We start from the raw sequence: 14527 nt of genomic DNA, 5'->3' as shown, positions 1-14527 counted from the left end.
CAAATACGTGGTAAATATTTACGATGCAATTTGCTTGTAAAGGCAAAGCCTCTTTGCTTTATCACCTGCGTGTGTGAACTTTGCTTCAGAAGCGTTCGATAACGCCACCAAAGGTCCGTCGCTGACCGAGCCTCCCTCTCGACCGTCGTCGTCTACTCTTGTTTGTCCTTTTTGGAGAGACTTGTGTCAGCGTCCAAGCGAGTGTTATTTTTCCTAATTTGCCAACAAGATGGTCGCCAGGAAGCGTTGCACACTTTCCGCTCTGGAGGTGACGCTGACCGTCCTCTTCGGGGTCATGACGACCGTCAGCGTCACTCTGATCACCATGACGGCCATCCGCGGCGCGACCACCTGTGAGGTCTCCCGATGTGCCGTCGATGGCGCCACGGCCTTCTGTCAACATTTGTATGCTTGCGCCAGGTCCCGACCCGACTCCGTCCCCCGACTCGAAACCGTCCTACCTGATCGGAGTAGGACGCGCCGATTGCACCGGACCCCCGGCTGAACTTCCTCTGGTCGCTTAACTCTCTCCGTCGGCGACACTGGCCGAGGTCCCTCAGACCGTGCACGGCTCATGTGTGTGTGTGTGTGTGTGTGTGTGTGTGTGTGTGTGTGTGTGTGTGTGTGTGTGTGTGTGTGTGTGTGTGTGTGTGTGTGTGTGTGTGTGTGTGTGTGTGTGTGTGTGTGTGTGTGTGTGTGTGTGTGTGTGTAGATGGGCTACGCCAACCCTCAGCAGACGGCTGCGGGAATTCACACCCGTTTGTTCAGTCGCGCCTTCATCATCGACGACGGTCGCCGCCGAGTCCTCTTTGTCACGGTGGACGTGGGAATGATCTCGCAGAGGCTCAGGCTGGAGGTAAGCACGCAGCCGAGTCGGTGCATCTCCCTCGGCGTGATGTCCCGTCCGTCCCCGTGAGCAGGTCCTGAAAGCCCTCCGAGCCAAATACGGAGACCGGTATCGTCAGGACAACGTGATTCTGAGCGGCACGCACACGCACTCGGGCCCGGCCGGGTATTTTCAGTACACGCTTTTCATGATCAGCAGCAAAGGTTACCTCAAGTCGTCCGTGCAGCCGCTCGTCAAAGGCATCGTCAAGGTCCGTCTTTTCTCCAACCATCCCAGCGATCGAAGTCGGCGAATTCATTCACGCTCTGTTCCAGAGTGTCGAGCGAGCCCATAGCACGCTGCGGCCTGGACGGATCTACAAGAATCGAGGACGTGTGGACGCCAGCAGCGTCAACCGAAGCCCTCATTCTTATCGTAACAACCCGCAGGAGGAGCAAAACAGGTCAGCGAGCCCGGCGGGTCATCATGCCGGCGAGCGTCACCGACTCCCACGCCCCTCCCTTTTAGATATGACGACAACGTGGACAAGGACATGGTGCTTCTCAAGTTTACCGATCTGGACGGGGATGGCATCGGCGCGCTCGGGTAAGCTTAGCGATATGAAAGCTGGGCCCGATCTAACTCCGGCTTCCTCGCAGCTGGTTCGCGGTCCACGCGGTCAGCATGAAGACCACCAATCATCTGGTGAGCAGCGACAACATGGGCTATGCCGCCTACCTGATGGAGAACCACAAGAACCCCACCACGCTCCCCGGACAGGTAGGTGACTGAAGCCAACTCAATAACTTTGATCTTCTGAGTCGGGCCCTCAACCTGTGTGTGTGTGTCTCAGGCAGCTTTTGTGGCTGCTTTCTCCTCCAGTAATCTTGGTGACGTGAGTCCGAACATTGAAGGTCCTCACTGCGTCAATTCCGGACTGGCCTGTGACTACTTGAACAGCTCGTGTCCTGACGGAGGGGTAAACACGTACGCATCCACGCACCCACGCATAGGCGACGAGAAGTGTGTGTACGTTTCAGACAAAGGAGTGCCAAGCGTTCGGACCCGGGGAAGACATGTTTGACAGCACCAGAATCATCGGCCATAATATCTTCACAAAAGCCAAGGTGTCTCCTCGTGTGGACGTGAGAGCGTAATAATGTGGAGTATCCGGTTGTAGCCCGTGCGTGTGCGTCCGCAGGAACTTTACGCCAGCGCGGTGGACCAAATGACGGGCTCGATTTATTCGGCTCATCAGTGGGTCAACATGACGGACGTTACGGTCGACATCAATGCCACGCACGCGGTGAGGACCTGCAAGCCAGCGCTGGGTCACAGTTTTGCTGCAGGAACCACAGATGGAGGAGGAGACCTCAACTTCACTCAAGGTTCTCCATGGACTTTGATATATGTTTGGACACTACATGGTTGACTTGTCGCACATGGTAGGCGCGGTGGAGGGCGACCCGTTTTGGGACGGTATCCGAGACGCCCTGCTGGGTGAGCCGTCCAATCAAACGCGGGAATGTCACTGGCCCAAGCCAATCCTGTTCAGCACCGGAGAGGTGAGCGCACCTCTGCTTGCTTTCCCACAAATGCTCAACGGACTTCCTTACCTGCGTGTAGATGAACTGGCCGTTGCCGTGGCACCCAGAAATTGTTGATGTGCAGATCCTCACTGTTGGATCTCTAGCGGTTGTCGCCGTTCCCGGAGAGATGACGTAACACACACACATTCGTACATTGTGATGCAATGCATGACCATGATGATGATGTCTCCACGTGTGTGACAGGACCATGGCGGGCAGAAGGCTCAGAGAAGCCGTTAAACAGGTCAGTACACACACACACACACAAAATTTGGTTATCACTGTTTCCTGCGCACGTGTGCGTCAGGAGCTTCAGCGAAGCGAGGCCTTCTCAGATGCAGACGTGGTGATCGCCGGTCTGAGCAACGTGTACACGCATTACATCACCACCTACGAGGAGTACCAGGTACGCACGCAAACACACACACGATGGATGATGACAATGATGGAGACATCTTGTCCAGGTTCAGAGGTACGAAGGCGCGTCCACCATCTACGGCCCGCACACGCTCAACGCCTACATCCTAAAATTCAGCCACTTGGCCCGTGCAATCGCTCAGGTAAGACCAGCAACAGAAGAGCACCACGGCGACAGCAGGTTGACCATGATGTCATCACGCAGGACCAAGTTGGCGCGCTTGCCCCGGGTCCACCTCCTCCGTTCTTCCAGAAGAATCTTTTCAACCTGCTACCCGTGGCGACAGTTGACAGGAAACCAGACAACAGTAGCTTTGGAGATGTCCTGGTGGAGGTCCTCCCGGTCTACAGACGGGTAGGAGACATGCACGCCATGGCTCGAGGCTAATCTTAATGCCGGGCGGGTTTTGGGTTCCAGGGCGACATGGTGTCCGTCACCTTTGTGGCAGGAAATCCCCGACACTCGGGAGACGTGGTGAGGAAGTTGTTCTTTCTGCTTGGTGTGCATCCCTTCTATTTTCGCTCATTCCCGTTCCCGTCGTGTATCAGAGGGATCGAAGCTTCGTCGCGGTGGAGATGCAGGATGACTCCGACGCTGGCGCCGACAGATGGACGTTGGTCCACACCGACGCCTCGTGGGAAACCAGGTGCGTACGCACGCAGGGAGGAGTCGGCGGGGACGAGGCTGACCCGACGCCGTCTGCAGGTTCCTCTGGCTGAAAGGCTCGGAGAGGCGGAGCAACGCCACGGTGGAGTGGCGCATCCCGGCCGACGCCCCCGCCGCTTCCTACAGGATCAAACACTTTGGTCACTACAAGAGCATGAAAGGCCTGCGACCGCTCATCACGCCCTACCAGGGCACGTCCGGCGTCTTTCGGGTCATCGACAGCTTCTATTCCGAGTGATCGGCGGCTCCTTTGAACCAATAAAAATTCAGTTGAAAAGACCTTCTCCTGTTGATATTTTGTTGTCGATGAGTGGCACATAAAGGAAGAGAAGTCAGAAGTTCAAACGTGAAGACACCGAGAGCCCAAAGGTTAGCAGAGGGGCTGTGACCTTTGTCAAGGATGACTTCAGGGGCTTATTTTCACTTTCCAAGCTTGTGCAAGTACTTTGCGAGAGACCATTTAAATGAATCGAAAGCAGCCCACTTGCACCACCTGCTGGCCGGTGTCACCGGAACTGCAGCTTCAAGTCCTGTTTTGTCCGCACTCGTTCGCTCGCTCGCTCGCTCGCTCGTGCTTTTTTTTTTTTTTGCAGGCACCCAACATGATTGCGAACATCGTGTCCCGGAGGATTTCGCTCGGGAATGCTGTCGCTTGTTGCACGGGGAAACGTGCACGCGCGTGGCCGATTGCCTCCACCAGTCGGTGAGTTTTTGCGCTGAAATCAGACACGAAAACCGAGGACGAAAAGTCCCGAGCGTCACAGGATGCGGGTACGTGTGCAGTTGGCATGTTTCCTTCTTGCAACTCCACACCCGCATTCCAAAATCTTTCTTTGGGACTCTGCGGAGGACCGTCTTTGTCCAGGGGCGCAAATGGGATTCGGGAAATGGGGTGGACGCGGGACCACACACACAGAAAAATCAGTTATAGATTTCCTATTTGAATAATCTCATTCGATGGAATTTATATGTTTACAACGCCACTAATTCACCAAAAGCTACCCTCAAAATTGTGTATAAACAAAAGCTAATTTTCATCAAGTGTTGAATAAAATATGATGTGAGGATTCTCCATCTTGGTTTGGTCTGACAACACAGAAACATTAAGAGGGCCACGGGCGGGATTTTCTGGTTTTAGAGCCAAACCATGTGATTGACCTTTGTTTTTCCACTTCATAGCCAATATGTCAGAGAGTAAACATGTGATCGTGCGGTTGTTACGGTTGCAGCAGCATCCACGTGGATGCGCCGCCGGTGATTCCCACGCTGACGAGCAGCTACGCCCACGGCACGTCGTCCTTCTCGCTGCTCAACGCCACGGTGGGCGAGGCGCTGGTCCGGGCGGCCGACACCTGGCCCGACCGGGAGGCCGTGGTCTTTGTCCAGGACGGCGTGCGCAAGACCTTCGCCGACTTCAACCAGGACGTGAGTGCACGCGCAGCTTTGGAAGCTTTATGACGTGAGCTAAGTGAGCTAGCTACTTTTGGGCCGGTTCTCCGCAATGCCCTTTCAGGTGGAGCGGGCCGCCTCCGGCCTTCTGGCCGTGGGCTTGCGACCGGGTGAGCGCCTGGGCATATGGGGGCCCAACACGTACGAGTGGGTGCTGATGCAGTTCGCCACGGCCCAGGCGGGCATCATCATGGTGGGTGCGCTACGGCGGCCTACTTCCTGTCGCCTCGCTCAACCTTTTTCCCTTTTGCGCAGGTGTCCGTCAACCCGGCCTATCAGCTGGAGGAGGCGGAGTTTGCTCTCAGGAAGGTGCGCCACAGCCGACAAGAAAGACACAGACTGAGCGTGCACGTTGCTTCCTTGGGCCCAGACTGATTTGGGCACATGTATGCAGGTGGGCTGCAAGGCGGTGGTGTGCCCGGAAGCTTTCAAGACCCAAAAGTACTGCGAGATGTTGCGGCTCATCTGCCCAGAGATGGCCACTTGCCCCGCCGGAGACATCCGCAGCAGCCGGTACGAGCGACGGCTCGGGCCGAGCGATTGGCAACGCGTGACTCCGCCGGCCTTCTCGGCAGGCTGCCCGATCTTCGCTGCGTGATCGTGCTGGACGGCGGCCACCATCCCGGAGCCTTCAGCTTGGATCAGGTGCTGGAGGCCGGCGACGGGCGCTCCCTGCGTCAGCTGCACGAGCTCCGACTGTCCTGCGATGACCCCATTAACATCCAGTTCACCTCGGTAAGGTGCGCCACCTCCCACCCGTGGAAAATGTGCAAAGACGCCATGCGTTGCCCGCAGGGAACGACGGGGCAACCTAAAGGCGCCACGCTGACGCATCACAACGTGGTCAACAACGCTTTCTTCGTGGGCAAGCGCGTGGGGTACGACTGGCGGGTGAGAGGCCGCTCGCCCGGCCACCCGGCCGCCGCCCGCTCGGTAACGCCGGATTGACCTCGCCGCCGTCTGTCGGTCGCAGCCCGCCACGCGGGTGTGCCTGCCTGTGCCGCTCTACCACTGCTTCGGCTCGGTGGGCGGCGGCGTCTGCATGGCCGTCCACGGCATCTCGCTGGTTTTCCCTTCGCCCTGGTACAGCGGCAAAGACAACTTGGAAGCCATGCAGAAGGAGAAGTAAGACAAAGCCCTAACAGAGCTCCGGGATGTTTTTTTTTTCTTCTCGGAGGCCTGAGAAAATAATTTCTCAATGTGTCTTGCAGGTGCACCTTTGTGTACGGGACGCCCACCATGTACGTGGACATGACCAGCCAGCCCGACGTGCACAAGTACGACCTATCGTCTGTGGTTGGAGGTGAGCAGACGGCGGAATTATTATTTTTTTCAAGTGTTGGAGGTGTCGTGGTTGTCGTCGCAGGCATCATCGCAGGCTCGCCGTGCCCTTCCGAGCTGGTCAAACGCATCATCTCCATCATGGGTATCAAGGAAGTCACGGTGAGTGAGGCGGCGCCTTTTTCAAATTGTGTGCAATTTGTCATATGTCCACAAGAGGGAGACAAATTGCAGCTAGTTTATCAAAGAAATGTTTTTGGACGTGCGGAATGAGCCAAGTGGGCAAAGGTGGTGATTTTTTTTTTTTTTTTTTTTATTGAGGCGTTGAGCGGAATTAGCGATGTGATGCTGGTGCCAAGCTCAGGCGGGATGTGTGGGATGGCGTTAGCGTTAGTAAACAAGCCGGGGGGGGCATCCGTCGGGGGAGCCTGTGTTGTTTGTCGCCTGGGCCGGAGTGCATGGAAAAGTTCAGTTGTCGTGGGGCCGATGTCAAACGGGAAAAACAAACGGGCGGGCAGAAGGGAAGGAGTCACGTGCTGTCAGTGGAAGCCGTGCACGTGTGCCAGTTCCAGTCTGGAGCGTCAGTTCAGTCCAGTCAAGTCGTGCTCCGGCTAAGCCAAAGTGGGCCACTTTGCAGCCGCTCTGCAGGCGACGCTTGCCAATTATGTCGTTTCCCTTGAATGAGTTCATTATTTTTTTCTTTTTATTCCTGTCCGTGCAAACGAGACATTAATGGGGAATCGTCTGAAACCTCCAAAAAGGGGAAGGCCGATCAATGCAAATTGGCTGCTCCCTGGCACCCCCCCCCCCCCCCCTTTCCTGCCACTCAGTGGCGTGCACCCGCCTTGTTTCTTTTGGGCTTGAGTCGGCAGGCGGCGAAGGCGGCGCTGTCTCGCACCCGCTTGCCTCTCTGCGCCGGCGGCGAGGCGCACACGGCGTCCGCTGCCTTGCGACTGTTTGCGTCCATCCACCTATATCGGAAAAAAAATCAACAAAGGCTTGCTTAAGAAACTCAGCGCCAGTGAACTTGGGTCATGCTACCTGCGCAGCGGCGCCAGCTGGCAGGTGCAGCTCCAAGGGTTGTTGGTCACGGTCAAGTTGGCCACCCGAGACAAGTCCAGCGTGCGGGGTAGCCAGCGTAGCTTGTTGTTGCTGACGTCCAGCTGGGTTAGCGCCGTCACGCCGGCGAACGCCTCCTCTGACATCTGAAACGAGGGTTTTCTGCTCAAGAGAGTGCGCGGGGGAACCTCACGGGTGTCGGCGAGCTTCCCACGCTTCCCGTGAAAGGCTCCTCTCATTCTGTGTCAATATCGGCGCGCACAGACAGATGGACGCGAAAAGCTTCGCGCAGGTGCGACACTTGGAAATTTCCACTTGGGACAAGCCCAAGCGACAAAAACATACAAGGACCTGCCCAGTCCCGCCCCGCCCTGCTCCACCTCCTGCAGATGAGCCGTTTTGGAGGCACGCAAAGAAGCGTCTGTGCATCGGTGACACATACAAACACACTCTGTTTACCCGCTTCGCCAAACTCCCAATGGTTGCATAACCGCTTGAGGTTTTTCCACGCTCGCTCCCTCCCTTCCTCACTTGCTCTATTTTTTCAAATGTACACATAGAAAGCTAAAAAGATGTTTTACAATTCCACATCTCTCTGTACTACAGCTAACGATTGTTATCATGCAAACAGAGTGTTTTGTTTACAAAGCCAGTCAGGCGCCACATGAGCAATGTTGGATGGCGGACCCACACCTCTCCCTAAATAGGCAGAGGCGGGCCTACCCACTGACCTTCTCCAGGCCCATGCCGTCCAGCCGGAGCCTCTCCAGGTAGCGGCCGAAGGAACTGTAGGCACGGTCGGGGATGCTCCTCATGGGGTTCCCGCCCAAGGCCAGCTCCTCCACCACGCGCAGCTTGCTCAAGGCAGCAGCGGGGTAGACGGCCAGCTGGTTGCGCTCCAGATGCAGCGCGGCCAGGTTCTCCACGTCGTCCAGGGATCCGGCGTGGAGCGTGCTCAGCTGGTTGCCGCTCAGGTGCAGCCAGCGCAGGTCCTTGGCGCCGGCGAAGGTGCCGGGGCGGAGCTGGCGGAGCTTGTTGTCGTCCAGGCGTAGCACAAAGAGGTTGAGCAGAGGCGAAAAGAGGCCTTTGGCCAGCTCGCCGATGCGATTGTGGTCCAGGTGCAGGTAGGTAAGCCGGCTCAGATCTCGGAAGGCGTCGGGTTGGATGCTGGTGATCTGGTTGTGGGACAGGTACAGGTACACCAGCTGGTTCAGGCCCTTGAAGGCTTTTGCTGCAAGCTGGCGCAGCTGGCAGTGCTGCATGTGCAGCGACACCAGGCCGCCGCTGTCGGCGAAGGCGGCGGCCGGAACGCCGCCCAGCGGGTTCCTCTGCAGGTTGAGCAGCCGCGTGGACGCCGACACGCGCGGGATCTTCTTGAGGCCCGCGCCCTCGCAGATGACGTGCTGCAGGTCGCCGTGGCAGTGGCACGGGCTCGGGCACTGGCCGGGCACAGCCCCGGCCGTCGGGACGCTCGCCAGCAGCAGCAGCAGCAGGCAGCTCACGCGCCGCATCTCGTCCTCGCACTCAGCCGCCCGACTTTGGGGCGCCGGCAAAAGGCGTGTGGGCGGCCACCTCCTCCCCCGGGGGGCTGTCCCCTACCCGCCAGAACACTCGCCCCATTGACCGGGAGGGGGGAAAAAAAAAAAACTAAGTCGTCCATCCACGAGAGGAGGAAGTTTGCCTGCCCGCTGGCGGCTGAGCCTTTGAGCCATAATCGCCCGCGCGTGTTCCAAACATTCCTTGGGCCAAGGGAGCGCTTGCGTAAGGAATGTGCCACTCGCTCGAGGCTTTTGCCACGTTGTCGGGAACGCCGCCGCCTGTCTGATGTCGCCGCCAAAGGCCCGCCTCGCTAACCCCGTGAACCCGTGATTGACAGATCGGATACGGCACCACGGAAAACAGTCCCGTCACCTTTTGTGGCTCGCCATTGGACAACATGGACAGGAAGTGCAACACGGTCGGTTACATCATAGACCACACGGAGGTGCGTTCTTCCATTCCATCCACTGGCCGATGTGACCCAACGCGGTGTGTGAAGTGTAAGGCGGCGGTGTGTGTCCGCAGGCCAAAATCGTCAACCCCTCTAACGGGCAGCTGCTTCCGTTGGGATCTTCCGGCGAGATCCTGATCCGAGGCTACTGCGTCATGTTGGGCTACTGGAACGACCCGGAGAAGACCCGCGAGTGCATCGGCGAAGACGGCTGGTATAAGACCGGGTGAGTCGGCGCGCCAGCGAAATGGCCGCCGTGCGCCGTACTTGATGTGGGCGTCTGCCTGCCTCCTCAGAGACATCGGCAGCTTGGACGCGTTCGGCTACTGTCGCATCGAAGGCCGCATCAAGGACCTCATCATCCGAGGAGGCGAAAATGTCTACCCCGCCGAGATCGAGCAGTTCTTACACACGCACCCCAAAATCAAAGAAGTGCAGGTCAGCTCCACGCAGGTACGCCGGCGCCTCGGCTCTGCGACATTCTCACGCCGGGCATGTGTGGCAGGTGGTGGGCGTGGCGGACGCCCGCATGGGCGAGGAGATTTGCGCTTGCATCAAAGTGAAGGATGAGCAGGAGTTGAGCCAAGAGGACGTCAAGGCTTTCTGCAAGGGGAAGGTTAGATTCACTGCCGTTAGCGAGCGTTAGCGCAAGTGGCGTCGCGGATTCGCATGACTGTACGCCAGTGACCTTTGTGACCTTTTTCTCTTTCTGCAGATTTCTCACTTCAAGATTCCTCGTTACGTCATGTTTGTCAGCAGCTTTCCGCTCACCGTCACCGGGAAGGTAAGACGCTGGACCCGTCAGAAGGAAGCGAGCCGCTGCGGTCGGCACCTGAGCCAGCGGCTGTTTCCCCTTTTAGGTCCAGAAGCACCAACTGCGGCGGGAGGCGGAGGAACAGCTGGGACTCGCCCGTCCCGATGAGACCTCAGCCTGACGGCTGTCCGTCATCGTTGCCGTTAGAAAACGAAAGATGAATGACACTCTCTGACGTGCCAAAGTCGCTCGTTCGGACCCCCATCTGTCATTTGTCAGCAATCACCTGACAAAAATGAGCTGGTCGGCCGCCGGTCACCCACTGCCCCTCCCACCTGTCAGCCATGTTTGTCTGCGGATGGAACACAGGAGCCGGCTTGTGTGCTGCGCTATCAAAATAAAGCTTTAATACTGTCAGGGTGAAGGCGAGCAGCGAGCCCATCGTGGAAGCAAAATGTAAACGTCCCGTGCGTGCGTGCGTGCGTGCGGATGAAGACCAAAAGGAGGGAAAATAGCGGCCGGCTGAAAACGGCGTCCGAGGTGGAAACGCTTCCCCGTTCCGTGCCTTCTCAGTAAAAGCGGCCGGCAGCGCTTAGAACACACCGTAGGCGTCGCCGTGTCGCGCGGCCACGGCGAAGGCGGGGTAGGCCTCGTAGGCGGCGTACGCGGCCACCCCGGCGACGCCGTCCTGCTTCACGCTCCCCGGCGCCGGAGCGGCCAAAGCGTAACCTGGAAGACACGGACAGGGAAGGCGCCTTCAGTCCCGGCGGCCGACGGGTCCGGCGCTTGCGGCTGTCGTGGCCTACGGACCTTCACATACCTGGGAAGGCCACCGTGGTGAGGGCGGCGTCAAGGCCCTCCGCGGCCAGCCCTAGCGTGTGCAGCGTGTGTAGCGTGTGCTCAGCCGCGTGCGCCTTGGCTTCGTCCACGGCGGTGCTCAGCTTGTTCGGCGTGAACGGGAGCCTGCTTGACACAACGTTGACTCGCATGTTGAGCCACTCGAGTAAGCTGCCTATCTTCAAGTGAGGGGCGGAGCTTCCTTTAAATATGCTGAGATAACTAATTGCAAAGGCCAAAACAAGAGGCGGCCGTTTTATTGGGCCGGCCGGCCCTCAAAGGCGAGACTGCGCTCACATGTTGGGATTCTGCGTAGCCAACGCCGGGACGGTGACCTTGTAGAGGAAGAGCTGGCGCTGGTCAGGTCCGATGGCCGAGTGTAGCTGGTACACTGGCGCCCCCCAGCTGTTTTTCTCACACAACTCTTCCAGAACCTGCACACAGGTGCACTGGCGTGTTTGTGTGTGTCGGTAGATGACACCGGAACCAGCTTGTGTCACCCACCTGAGGCGCCGGCTTGAGGGCGGCGGCTTTGAGGCCGACGGCAGCCGGCGTCATGGGCGTCAACTCCATGCCGGGCAGAAGGTCGTACAGCTTGTCGTCAGCTCGCTTGGGGGCGGCGCCCGGGCGACACGCGCCGCCAGCGCTCCCCGCTGCGTATGTAAGGTAGCCCCGCCCGCCCAGCCCGCGCACCCCCGCAGCCCCTACAGGCACACTCATGTAAATTTCTACAGGAGAAACCAACCACATCGGTTCTAATCAGCCGCAATCTCACACTTAAAGACACACAGACGGACAGACAGACAGACAAGAACGGCCTCCCCAGCATTCCCGTTGATTGTGAACGCCTACTGGACGTCGCTGCAGCACGGAATCTTTTCTGGTCCGCAAGCTTTCTGCGTCCGGCGTGCTAGCGCACTTTAGGAACCGACCGAATGAATGGGATTTTGCTGCCATCCAAAATATGTGCCAATCGTCCAGTAGTCGTCGTTTGATTGACAGTGCAAACGTGAAGCGGAGTAAAGGGGACCTCTGACCTCGAACCGACGGCGTCCTCATCACGCCGCGACCTGCGATGTGACCTTTGGCGGCCGGGAAGCGGAAGTGGGCTGGGGCGGCAGCGGCATACGCGTGCGGTGCGTAGAACACCGGCGCCCCCAGGTACGCCACGGTGGGGTCGTACACCTGACCGTGACACAAAAGAGTCAACTCGGCCAAAGTTTCAAACACCCTGGAGGTCAAACCAGTGGTTTGTCTGTTGCGGCACCTGGCCCAGGGCGAGGGCGGCGTAGTCATCCTGCGGCGGCGGAACCCCTCGAGCTCCTCGACCTCCTCGACCTCCCGTCCCTCGGGTGTAGCGCACGTAGCTGTCCTTGTCCACCGGCTTGGCCAGCGTCACCTCCATCGCTGACCCGTCCAACACCTGGCGGGCGCACGCGGCTGCCTGAGTGTCATCGTTCTCGCGTGTGCGCGCGCGCGTGTGTTTGCGTGCGTGTGACCTTCCCGTTGAGGGCGTTCATGGCGTTAATGGCTTCGTCACGGTGCGTGAAGTGGACAAAGGCGTAGTCTCGGATCTTCTTCACTCGCTCCACCGCACCTGCAGCACACGCCAGTCAGGCTCGCCGAGCTGCCTGGGCGGCGCTGGTGCCCACCTGCTTTGATGGCATTGAACTCTTTGTGGATGCTCTCCTCGGTGGTGTGCAGCATGAGATTCCTGACATAGAGGATCTTGACGGCGGCCATGACGTCCTCGTCCACCTCCACCTCAGGCTCGGCCCAGTCCACCGCAATGGCGTGACCCCACAGCTGGATGCGGCCTGCGGGGGACGCGGGACGTGACGGCTGCCAGGTAAGCCGCCGCCGCGTGGCGCCCGCGGTGGCTCACCTGGCAGCAGCTTGCGACGGGCCATGGCCGCCGCCCGGTGGCTGTCGTACTCTACGAAGGCGAAGCCCCGGTTTTTGGATTTGTCCGCCGCGCTGGGATAGACGATGACGTCCACGGGTCCTTCGGTCACCTTGCGCATCTCGGCCAGGATCTCCTCTCGCTTTTTGCTCTTGGGGATGCCGCCTACAAACAGTCGGCAGTTGTCCACGCTGGCGCACACGCCCAGCAGGCGGCCGCTCCTGCCGCATGGCGGGGAGTCCAGTCAGACTTGGAGCGTTGCCACCCCCTCGCCCGCTCGCCCACCTGATCTCGTAGTTGTTGAGCTGCTTGGTGGCCGTTCGCGCCTCCTGTTTGTTGGCAAAGGTGACGAAGGCGTAGCCGCGGTTGTTGCCGTTGAAGTCCATCATCATCCTCACCTCAAAGATCCGACCGAACTCGTGCCAGAATACCAGAACCATGGTTAACTGGGCGTGCCACGCATGCCATGCTTTGCCCCACGCAGGACGGCGACGTTGTCACCTTCTCGCAGAGCGGCACGAGCTCATCCTCAAAGAGATCTCGTGGGAGTTTCCCCACAAAGATTTCGCTTCCTCTTTCTGGAGGGGGTCCGTCCCAGCCGGGCGGGGGCCCGCCGTACCGCCGCTGGCCGTTCTCCTGTCGGACGTCAGAGCGCCTTATCACGTTAGCGCCAATGGGCGTTAGTTGGACACGGACACACCCCTTTACCTGCTGGAGGCGGTACCCCGTCCTCTGCACCAGTGCCCTTAGCCCCGCCTCCTTCTGAGCTCCCGCTAGTCCCTCCCCCCCTGCCTTCTGATTGGTTTCCATTGGCTTTGATTGACAGCTTGACAAATCAAGGAAATTAGCAGAGCTCACTGCAGGACGAAACCGGGTGGGGGGGGAGAAAGGTTAGCTGGCTGCAGGTCAAATGGCCGGGTGTGTGCGTGCGTGCGTGCGTGTTCGTGCATGTGTGTGTGTCAAGTCATGGGAAGAAACAGGTCACGTCACCTCGTGATGACCAATCAGTTGCGTTTGCCGCAGAGGCGTCACTCATGCTCCCGTTTCTGAAATTACTTGCAAAACTTTCGATTGTTTATAATCAGTTACAATAATGACAGAGATTGATAATTGAGTTTTTTTTCCTAGAGGACTGGGAAATGTTTTTCTGATTTTTAACAAGGATTTGCTTATCTGTAATGAGTGTTTTCACTCGTCACAGCAGTAAAAGTAGTTTTGAAAGTTTTGGGGAATAATCGTAATGATGATCGGGTAACATGTGAATCGGCCTCATGACAGGACACACTTAGCATGTTAGCACCGAGCCATTGCACACATTCGTTCCACCGCCTCTGTTTGTCCTCACGGAACCAAATGAAGCGTTTCCATCCATTTCCACATAACAAAGTTGATGTTTGCATCTTATGATGTTTTCTTTTGGAAATAAATAAAAAAACAAAACTTACCTGAGCAATTTCAGAGATCACCTCCCTCCACTCAGACCTGTGTCATTCTGACCACTCTATGCATGCATGCGTGCGTGCGCGCCTTTCTCTGCGTGTGTGTGTGTGTGTGCGTGTGCGTGCGCGTGTGTGAGAGAGAGCGAGAGAGTGAGATCACATCATATCAAACTCCAAAGGTTCACTGTCTCGGTGTTAGCTTTACAAGGGTTCATTAATGTTTAACCTGCTGCTATCTGTGTGCGAACACGCGCGCACAAATACGCGCGCGAGCGAGCGAGCGCACACGCGCAACCAGATATGACGCTGAAGTTGG

General features: G+C 58.0%; 4 protein-coding genes across 9 annotated transcripts; 2 read left to right on the top strand and 2 right to left on the bottom strand.

Annotated features, from left to right (window-relative positions):
- Nucleotides 1–229: 229 nt before the first annotated feature.
- Nucleotides 230–3737, top strand: asah2 (N-acylsphingosine amidohydrolase 2). Its single transcript, XM_085904109.1, has 19 exons — nucleotides 230–353; nucleotides 421–515; nucleotides 713–856; nucleotides 921–1097; nucleotides 1162–1289; nucleotides 1355–1432; nucleotides 1486–1606; nucleotides 1680–1805; nucleotides 1867–1953; nucleotides 2028–2214; nucleotides 2276–2391; nucleotides 2453–2547; nucleotides 2620–2659; nucleotides 2723–2821; nucleotides 2880–2975; nucleotides 3038–3187; nucleotides 3251–3307; nucleotides 3382–3479; nucleotides 3539–3737. Exons 1-19 carry the CDS (start codon nucleotides 230–232, stop codon nucleotides 3735–3737), a joined length of 2217 nt encoding a protein of 738 aa, XP_085760235.1.
- A 348-nt stretch (nucleotides 3738–4085) lies between these two features.
- acsf2 (acyl-CoA synthetase family member 2) lies at nucleotides 4086–10547 on the top strand. The gene is made up of 16 exons (XM_085904021.1): nucleotides 4086–4202; nucleotides 4729–4924; nucleotides 5013–5141; nucleotides 5204–5257; nucleotides 5343–5461; nucleotides 5524–5683; nucleotides 5744–5839; nucleotides 5922–6073; nucleotides 6160–6251; nucleotides 6315–6391; nucleotides 9165–9272; nucleotides 9353–9504; nucleotides 9575–9716; nucleotides 9784–9894; nucleotides 9994–10062; nucleotides 10139–10547. Exons 1-16 carry the CDS (start codon nucleotides 4102–4104, stop codon nucleotides 10211–10213), a joined length of 1833 nt encoding a protein of 610 aa, XP_085760147.1. The 5' UTR covers nucleotides 4086–4101; the 3' UTR covers nucleotides 10214–10547.
- Nucleotides 6198–10256, bottom strand: chad (chondroadherin). The gene is made up of 4 exons (XM_085904022.1): nucleotides 9967–10256; nucleotides 8020–9881; nucleotides 7271–7434; nucleotides 6198–7200 (listed from the first exon to the last, which is right to left on the bottom strand). The coding sequence occupies exons 2-4, from the start codon at nucleotides 8797–8799 to the stop codon at nucleotides 7056–7058; spliced, it is 1089 nt and encodes a 362-aa protein (XP_085760148.1). The 5' UTR covers nucleotides 8800–9881; nucleotides 9967–10256; the 3' UTR covers nucleotides 6198–7055.
- Nucleotides 10410–14372, bottom strand: a1cf (apobec1 complementation factor). Of its 6 annotated transcripts, none has more exons than XM_085904016.1 (13): nucleotides 14218–14352; nucleotides 13481–13629; nucleotides 13274–13408; nucleotides 13058–13188; nucleotides 12755–12993; nucleotides 12522–12686; nucleotides 12369–12466; nucleotides 12137–12292; nucleotides 11907–12054; nucleotides 11374–11597; nucleotides 11167–11303; nucleotides 10853–10995; nucleotides 10410–10761 (listed from the first exon to the last, which is right to left on the bottom strand). In XM_085904016.1, exons 2-13 carry the CDS (start codon nucleotides 13580–13582, stop codon nucleotides 10625–10627), a joined length of 1815 nt encoding a protein of 604 aa, XP_085760142.1. In that variant the 5' UTR covers nucleotides 13583–13629; nucleotides 14218–14352; the 3' UTR covers nucleotides 10410–10624. The 6 variants fall into 6 exon arrangements, with proteins under 6 accessions (XP_085760142.1, XP_085760143.1, XP_085760139.1 ...); XM_085904017.1 differs by having other exon boundaries at nucleotides 11374–11573; XM_085904013.1 differs by having other exon boundaries at nucleotides 13274–13629.
- Between the last annotated feature and the right edge of the window lie 155 nt (nucleotides 14373–14527).

This window comes from Syngnathus leptorhynchus, chromosome 22 (genome assembly GCF_054491065.1).
Source record: "Syngnathus leptorhynchus isolate UIUO chromosome 22, UIUO_Slep, whole genome shotgun sequence".
Classification (NCBI taxonomy): Eukaryota; Metazoa; Chordata; class Actinopteri; order Syngnathiformes; family Syngnathidae; genus Syngnathus; species Syngnathus leptorhynchus.
Note: the sequence above shows the minus strand (reverse complement) of the source record. Positions and strands in the feature narration are given on the sequence as shown.

Coding starts and splice junctions, on each gene's coding strand:
- asah2 (XM_085904109.1), top strand. CDS start 230: ATGGTCGCCAGGAAGCGTTGCACACTTTCCGCTCTGGAGGTGACGCTG. Junction 516..712: donor CCCCGGCTGAACTTCCTCTG/GTCGCTTAACTC, acceptor GTGTGTGTGTAG/ATGGGCTACGCCAACCCTCA. Junction 2,660..2,722: donor TCAGAGAAGCCGTTAAACAG/GTCAGTACACAC, acceptor CGTGTGCGTCAG/GAGCTTCAGCGAAGCGAGGC.
- acsf2 (XM_085904021.1), top strand. CDS start 4,102: ATGATTGCGAACATCGTGTCCCGGAGGATTTCGCTCGGGAATGCTGTC. Junction 6,252..6,314: donor CCTATCGTCTGTGGTTGGAG/GTGAGCAGACGG, acceptor TTGTCGTCGCAG/GCATCATCGCAGGCTCGCCG. Junction 9,273..9,352: donor ACATCATAGACCACACGGAG/GTGCGTTCTTCC, acceptor GTGTGTCCGCAG/GCCAAAATCGTCAACCCCTC.
- chad (XM_085904022.1), bottom strand. CDS start 8,799: ATGCGGCGCGTGAGCTGCCTGCTGCTGCTGCTGCTGGCGAGCGTCCCG. Junction 7,435..8,019: donor ACGGCATGGGCCTGGAGAAG/GTCAGTGGGTAG, acceptor CCCTCGTTTCAG/ATGTCAGAGGAGGCGTTCGC. Junction 7,201..7,270: donor CAGCTGGCGCCGCTGCGCAG/GTAGCATGACCC, acceptor TTTCCGATATAG/GTGGATGGACGCAAACAGTC.
- a1cf (XM_085904013.1), bottom strand. CDS start 13,582: ATGGAAACCAATCAGAAGGCAGGGGGGGAGGGACTAGCGGGAGCTCAG. Junction 12,687..12,754: donor CCGTCGCAAGCTGCTGCCAG/GTGAGCCACCGC, acceptor CGTCCCCCGCAG/GCCGCATCCAGCTGTGGGGT. Junction 12,293..12,368: donor TGAACGCCCTCAACGGGAAG/GTCACACGCACG, acceptor TGCGCCCGCCAG/GTGTTGGACGGGTCAGCGAT.